This window comes from Salvia hispanica, chromosome 1 (genome assembly GCF_023119035.1).
Source record: "Salvia hispanica cultivar TCC Black 2014 chromosome 1, UniMelb_Shisp_WGS_1.0, whole genome shotgun sequence".
Lineage (NCBI taxonomy): Eukaryota > Viridiplantae > Streptophyta > Magnoliopsida > Lamiales > Lamiaceae > Salvia > Salvia hispanica.
This window is the reverse complement of record NC_062965.1, coordinates 10,831,063-10,838,927: the sequence shown is the minus strand read 5'-3', so window position 1 is coordinate 10,838,927 and position 7,865 is coordinate 10,831,063. Positions and strand designations below refer to the sequence as shown.

Here is a 7,865-nt window from a genome sequence, read left to right as displayed (position 1 = left end):
ATAATTCCCAAAGACTAAAAGCTAGAGTACATCACTGTGCAAGGAGTTGAAGAAGAATTTCAAGAACATCAAGAACGACAAGGATTCAACCTATGGGTTTATTTGCTTTAGTTTTATGTTCCAATTGTTTTCCTTTCAATCTATGTGTTTAGCTTATTCTATTATGTGTAACTAAACTCATAGGATTCTAGGGATGTGTTAATAACGACTTTGTTTATACAATTCCAGGTTTTCTATTTAATATCCATTTTATTTTTACTTAGTTTCTTCTCTAAGTTAATCTTGATGCTTCATGATTGAGTGACACAATCGTGTATGATTTAATATGACTTGCTGATAAGCTCGGATTTTGCACTATTTTAAGGCCATTATTTGGTCCGTTTTTTATGTCAAAGTTACTCTACACGTCCATTATTTGCATATTTTGTCTATTTTGGTATTTTGACGTGTTTTGTGAGAAACGTGCATAATTAAGCTGAAAAAGGGAGCCAAAACGCAAAGTCTGGAAATCTGGAATCGACGGCGACCGCCGGCGCTCGGCGGCAGATCAGTGCAGCGGTCCGCCTCGGAAAAATACGCTGGAGGAGAAGTCTCGCCCGGCGACCGCCGGAAGTCGTGCGGCGGTCCGCCGCCGAGGAAACTGACTCTCTGGACTCCAACGTGGCAACCGGTGGCCAAGATGTGGCAGCCCGCCAGAGAAAGGCGGCGAATCCGAGATGCTCTAGATTTGCTCCAAGATTTATCATATTTTGGAGATCTTTTCTTTCTACAACAAGGATTGGCTTTCCCCTATAAATAAGACCTCAAGCTTCATCAAAAAGAGAGAGCTTCTACTTGCAAAATAATTCATAGAGATCAAGAGCTAGAGTACTTCATTTGTGCAAGGAGTTGGAGAAGGATTTCAAGAACATCAAGAACGACAAGGATTCAACCTACGAGTTTTATTTGCTTTAGTTTTATGTTCAAATTGTCTTCCCTTCAATCTATGTGTTTAGCTTATTTCATTATGTGTAACTAAACTCATAGGATTCTAGGGATGTGTTAGTAACGACTTTGGTTATACAATTCCAATTTTCTATTTAATATCCGTTTTGTTTTTACTTTGTTTATTCCCTAAGTTAATCTTGATGCTGCATGATTGAGTGACACAATCGTGTATGATTTAATATAGCTTGCTTCATAACTGTGACAGAGTTCTAGCGAGTTAGATCCACTTAGTAGACGCTACAGTTAGCTTCCCTTAAAACGGCACTATTAATTGAGAGTGAGGACTTTTCAAGGGTCTTAGGAGCTTTTCGGAGTTACGTGTTAGGATTGACAACCCTAATTTTGTAATCAACGTTTGTATCGCATGAGTCTAAGCTGGGTAACTCGTCCTATCAAAGTAATAACTCATGCTAGGGTATTGTAGTTTGGAATTTGTATAGCCATAACTGTGAACACACATCCCTGGGATTCCTTTATCTCTATCGATTATCTCCGTGTTTTATTTGCATTTAGTTGTTATATGCTTTTTATTGTTATTAGTTCTCAAAAGTTTTCCAAAACCTACTGTTTTTCCAGATAGTAATTGAGTCTTAGTAGAGGATAGACACTTTTTGTTTGCCTTCCCCGTGTTCAATATCCGGTACTGACCTTTGGCTATACTATATATACTCTGTATACTTGCAGGTTTATTTAGTTCTGAAATATAGTGCATCACTTGCTTTATAATTGTGAGAGAGTTCTAGCGAGTTAGGTCTACTTAGTAGACGCTACAATTAGCTTCCTTTAAAACGGCACTGTTAATTGAGAGTGAGGATTTTTCAAAGGTCTTAGGAGCTTTTCGGAGTTACGTGTTAGGATTGACAACTCTAATGTTAGTAATCAACGTTTGCATCGCATGAGCATAAGCTAGGTGACTCGTCCTATCAAAGTAATAACTGTGCTAGGGTATTGCAGTTTGGAATTTTTATAACCATAACAGTGAACGCACATCCTTGGAATTCCCCTTATCTCTATCGTTTATCTCTGTGTTTTATCTGCATCAAGTTGTTATTTACTTTCAATTGTTTCCAGTTTTCAAAAGTTTCCAAAATCTTTAGGTTCTCTAGATAGTAATTGAGTTTTAGTAGAAGATAGACACTTTGTGTTTCTTTTTCCGTGTTCGATATCCACTGACCTTTGGATAATTATTTCTACTCTGTATACTTGCAGGTATTAATAATGCCAACAAATAGTGCATCAACAATGCCGGCAAGATGGGCTTGATATTGGTCAGGCGTCATGCGGGAAGTGTCAGCCATCCTGGCGCTGAAGTACATGGATATTAGGGAGGGCGGCGGCCCGCCTTGGGAGCCCGCCTGGCTTGATTCGCCTCGGTCCCTCCCTGCGCTCGCTCTAGCTGCCTTCGCCGCCTTGTTCCATTGCGGCAGACGTCATATACCGGGGGAGCCCCCTGCATCGGATGTCGGGAACTCAACCTCTAGTGAGGCGTTGCCTTCCCCGCCCTCACTAGATGAGTATTGGCCACCCGCCATGTGCTTCGTGCGTTTCGAGCTCGAGCCTATGTTGGACTGGACACCGCCAGCCCACCTATCACGCTCTTTGACCGACTGCCAAACATCGGGATGTTTGAAATCTTTGCCGGTCTCGGTTTTAAAGACTCACAAAGCCGCTCTCAGAATGTCGGCTCCATTGGCTCCCTGGTAATTCTCCGCTTCATGCTTGTAGATCACACAAAATATTTTGATATATTTATCGGCTAACTCAAAACGAGTGCGAAGCATCTTCATGTTGCCGCGGAAGGTCCCCCTCGGCTTTTGCTTGTTGTATACGACGGTGACCTTATCATAAAACACTTGCGGGTTTGTTGGTTCCCGAAGATGGGATCGTACGGCGTGTTGATCCAAGCGTCGAAAAGAGCCATCATCTCCGCGGAGCTGTATGGATGACAACCTAGGTCCTCCACCGCCTCGTCCTCCTCATTTCTGGATCCGCGACTGGCGGAGCTTCCACCGTCTCGTCCTCCTCCGTCTCGTCCTCTTCTATCTCCGGTTGGAAGGTTTTCCGGAGAGTGTTCCTACGGAATATTCTCCCTAATTTGGGATAATCCCTGCGTTTGCCAATACCTCGGGGCGGAGGGACGATAGTATGCATCAATTGGATAAGATGGTGTTTAGTACGCCGGCATCGACGAGCCTTGAGTGTCCGGCGACGAACCAGAACCGGAAGCACCGAAAACATTGTAGATGCCCCCCAGTCGACAAATGCGTTCAAGTCGTAGCTGCCCTCACCGCCGGAGCCTTCGTCACCGGACATTTTTGGAGAAATTGGAGAAGAAAGAGAGATGATATGATAGTGATGAGAAGGAAAAAAGATGAGAGGTAGTGTGTAAAATGAAAGAGGTAATGAGAGTATTTATAGAATAAATAAAGAAAAAAAAATATTTTTTTTACCGTTTCAAACGATAATATTACTGTTTTAAAATTTTACTCCTTCCGTCCCGCTTTAGCAGTCCCATTGACTTTTCTGCCCTCTTTTTGTAAAAATGGTAAAAAATAGTTAGAGTCTGGAAATCTGGAGTCAGACGGCGACCGGCGACCGCCGTGAAGTTGTACGGCGACCGCCGGCGCCTGGCGGGCAGAGCATTGTAGAGGTCCGCCTCGAAAAATTACATTTGAAAGAGAAGTCTCGCCTGACGACTGCCAGAAATCATGCGGGGGTCTCCGCTGGAGAAATAGACTCTCTGGACTCCAACACGGCGACCGCCGGCCATGGTGCGGCGGCCCGCCGGAGAAAGGCGATGAATCCGAGATGCCCTAGATTTGCTCCAAGATTTACCATATTTTGAAGATCTTTTCCTTCTACAATAAGGATTGGCTTTCCCCTATAAATAAGACCTCAAGCTTCATCAAATAAGAGAGCTTCTACTTGCAAAATAATTCATAGAGATCAAAAGCTAGAGTACTTCACTTGTGCAAGGAGTTGGAGAAGGATTTCAAAAACATCAAGAACGACAAAGATTCAACCTACGGGTTTTATTTGCTTTAGTTTTATGTTCAAATTGTTTTCCCTTCAATCTATGTGTTTAGCTTATTCCATTATGTGTAACTAAACTCATAGGATTATATGGATGTGTTAGTAATGACTTTGGTTATACAATTCCAATTTTCTATTTAATATCTATTTTGTTTTTACTTTGTTTCTTCCCTAAGTAGTTCTGATGCTGCATGATTGAGTGACACAATTTTGTATGATTTAATATAACTTGCTTTATAACTGCGAGAGAGTTCTAGCGAGTTAGATTCACTTAGTAGACGCTACAGTTAGCTTCCTTTAAAACGACACTGTTAATTGAGAGTGAGGACTTTTCAAGAGTCTTAGGAGCTTTATGGAGTTACGTGTTAGGATCGACAACCCTAATTTTGTACTCAACGTTTGCATCGCATGAGCATAAGCTAGGCGACTTGTCCTATTAAAGTAATAACTGAGCTAGGGTATTGTAGTTTAGAATTTGTATAACCATATCTGTGAACGCACATCCCTGGGATTCCCTAATCTCTATCGATTGTGTCCGTGTTTTATTCGCATTTAGTTGTTAATTGCTTTATATTGTTTTCTGTTTCCAAAAGTTTTCAAAAACCTTCTATTTTTCCAGATAGTAATTGAATTCTAGTAGATGATAGACACTTAGTGTTTGTCTTCCCCGTGTTCGATATCCCGGTACTGACCTTTAGCTATACTATATATACTCTGTATACTTGCAGGTTTTATTTAGTGCTAATAAAAAGTGCATCAATGTAGCATAGATTAAAGGATTTACTTGTCAATTACTTTACCAATTAAACATTAAAACTGGTACTAATCCCAATTGGTGTATTTCTATGAGACTAGGAGAGTATATCATATTTAATTAAACATATTAGAAAATTTGCAATGTATAATTGTTACTTGAAACTTTATACTTCCTCCGTCCCTGAAAATTTGACACATTTTCCCATTTCTTTCTCCCATAAATTTTGGTACATTTTACTTTTTATCATTTTTTGTAATGGACCACACATTCCACTAACTCATTCTCACTCACATTTTATTATAAAAGTAATACTTTAAAAGTAGGACCCACTACCTACTACTTTTTCAACTAATTTTCCATTACATTTCTTAAAACTCATGTCCGGTCAAACTATGCCAAAATTTAAGGGACAGAGGGAATATAAAATTTCAATTTCAACTTTAATAATTTTGTCAATAATTTATACATATACAAATACTCCCTTCTGTCCACATAAAATGTCCCAAATTTGACCAGTACGAGTTTTAAGAAATTTATTGACTTTATAAGAAAACTGAGTTGAAAAAATTAGTGGAATGTGGACCTTACTTTTATATATTAATTAAAAATATTTGTGAGTAGGATGCGTTATTGGAATGTGGGGTTCATTTTCTAAAAGTAATAAAAGTGAAATGAGACATTTATTGAGGACAATCCAAAAGGGAAAATATGAGACATCTAATGGGGACTAGAGGTAGTAATTTACATCAACTTCATACTCCTGGCGTCCCAATAAATATGAAACATTTGGTTTCCGACATATGATTTTATGCAGTGTTGTTATACGAGTTAATAAAGAGAGAGTAAAGCAAAATGGATGAAAAAGTAGAGATGATGTTATTTCTATTTTAGAAAATATTTTTTTATTGGGACATACTCCCTCTGTCCCGGATAATTCGTCCCAGTATTCTATTTCGGTCCGTCCCACATAATTTGTCCCACTTCACTTTTACCATTTTTGGTAGTGGACCCCAAATTCCACTAACTCATTCTTACTCACATTTTATTATAAAACTAATACTTTAAAAATATGACCCACATCCCACCAACTTTTTCAACTCACTTTCCATTAGATTTCTTAAAACCCGTGTCGGGTCAAAGTGTCCCAAATTATCTGGGACGGAGGGAGTAGGTACTTATTTAAGCGCATAACTAATATGCAAAGCCATGAAACCAATGCTCAAATGCTCAACTTATAAGTGGGAATAACCTTGAGATGGTTAGCCCTAGACATGATTAGAGCAAAATGACTAGACATGTCCAAATCCTGTGGCGCAGTTCCATCAGTAAGCTCCCAATCAAAGCAGTGTACCAATTGCGCCACCATCAAACTAACAACGGTTAGCCCCATTTGCAAACCAGGGCACCCCCTTCTGCCCGACCCGAAGGGTATGAGCTGAAAATCTCGACCTCGGAGATCCACGTTGCTTCTCAGAAATCTCTTCGGGTCAAATCTTTCGGGGTCTTCCCAGGCATCAGGATCTCTCCCAATGGCCCACACGTTCACAAGAACTCGAGATTTGTTGGGTATGTGGTAGCCGTCCACCTCACAGTCCTCCATGGCCTCGTGGGGAAGGAGGGGGGCAATTGGGTGTAACCTCATAGATTCCTTAATGACACAATCAAGGTATTTGAGGCTGGGGAGATGGGATTCATCCACTCTTTGATTTAGCCCTACAACTTCTTCTAGTTCCTTCTTAAGTTTTTTCATTGCTTTTGGATGCTTAATTAGTTCAGCCATGGCCCATTCCATCGCTCCTGCCGAAGTGTCCATCCCAGCTAGCAGCATATCCTGTGCATGCCATGGTTCGTTAGACAAGATGAATATATGATTAGCCACAAAGAGATTTGTTTAGGATTATTAAAGCATAAAAAAAAAAGAATGGACATTAAAGTAAACATGACAACTGAACAACAATCCCACGTAAACAAATAAAATTGAAATGAATATTAATATAACAATACCAGTAGCACAGCCTTGACATGGCGACGGTCAAACTCGAATCCAGCCTCGCCCGAGTCATGAATGGCCATGAGCGTATCGACGAAATCATGACTCCTCTCTTTCTTCTCAGCATGTTCGTCGATAATCTTCTCAAGAAACCTGTCAAAAATCATGCTCAGCTTCTTCATCCGCCGCACCGACCCCTGAGGATCCAGCCACCTCAGATACGGGTAATATTCACAGAGATTGAAAGCCGCCGCCTCGGCCATCGCTTCCGACATCAGCCACTTAAACCCTCTGTCGTCCAAATCCGTCTCCTCAAACTTCCTCCCGAAAACCATCAGGCATGTCATGCCACCATTGACAGACATGATAATAGCGCTCAGATCAACCTCTTCACGCGATGCAGCTGCCTCCCTAAGCGAATCCACCATGCTCCCAATCTCCGCCTTCCTCATGGGCTCAAACTGCCGGATTTTGATGCCGCTCAGGAGCTGGACTGTGCAGAGCTTGCGCATGTTTCGCCAGTACGGCCCGTATCGCCCGGAGATAATGTTCCGCTGCTCATAGTGGACGAGGTAGGAGAACTCGTGGTGGGCCCGGTTCGCGAAGATGTGGTCGTAGGTTTGTAGAAAGAGCTTCGCTGCGGAAGGAGAGGAGACGAAGATGGTTGGAGAGAACCCGAAGCGGGTATACATGATTGGGCCATGTTTGCGGGCTAAATGGTATAGATCTTGGTGAGGATTCTTGCCTAGTAAGTGGAAATGGCCGATGATTGGAAGGCCTTTCGGGCCGGGAGGGAGAGGAAGCTTCTTCTTGTTTGAGAGGTTCCGCCATTGATGAAGGAGGAAGAGAAATGTGATGGTTGCCATCCAAATTAAAGCCATTTTTGTTTGAATCTTCAAATTTTGTTTTAAGTGGTTTTTGATTCTGGTGAACCTTAAATAAGTGGATAATGTTAAGTACTTTTGCAATTTTAGTACAGTTCGGCCTAATTATATCATAGGATATTAATTATACTATCTAGGGAATTATGGAATCGGTCCTTTGATATCTTAGGGTATAAGGGTTTGGTTTAGTATGTCCTCTTTTATGTAATACTAC

General features: G+C 41.1%; 1 protein-coding gene across 1 annotated transcript; it reads right to left on the bottom strand.

The window, feature by feature from the left end:
• Positions 1–5,875: 5,875 nt before the first annotated feature.
• Positions 5,876–7,650, bottom strand: LOC125202740 (cytochrome P450 71AU50-like). The gene is made up of 2 exons (XM_048101185.1): positions 6,782–7,650; positions 5,876–6,608 (listed from the first exon to the last, which is right to left on the bottom strand). The coding sequence occupies exons 1-2, from the start codon at positions 7,646–7,648 to the stop codon at positions 5,997–5,999; spliced, it is 1,479 nt and encodes a 492-aa protein (XP_047957142.1). The 5' UTR covers positions 7,649–7,650; the 3' UTR covers positions 5,876–5,996.
• Positions 7,651–7,865: the final 215 nt, after the last annotated feature.

What these genes read in the sequence shown, in the direction of transcription:
- LOC125202740 (XM_048101185.1), bottom strand. Translation starts at nt 7,648, where the DNA reads ATGGCTTTAATTTGGATGGCAACCATCACATTTCTCTTCCTCCTTCAT. An exon ending in ATGTCAAGGCTGTGCTACTG is followed by an intron (nt 6,609 to 6,781) that starts GTATTGTTATAT and finishes TGGCATGCACAG; the next exon opens with GATATGCTGCTAGCTGGGAT.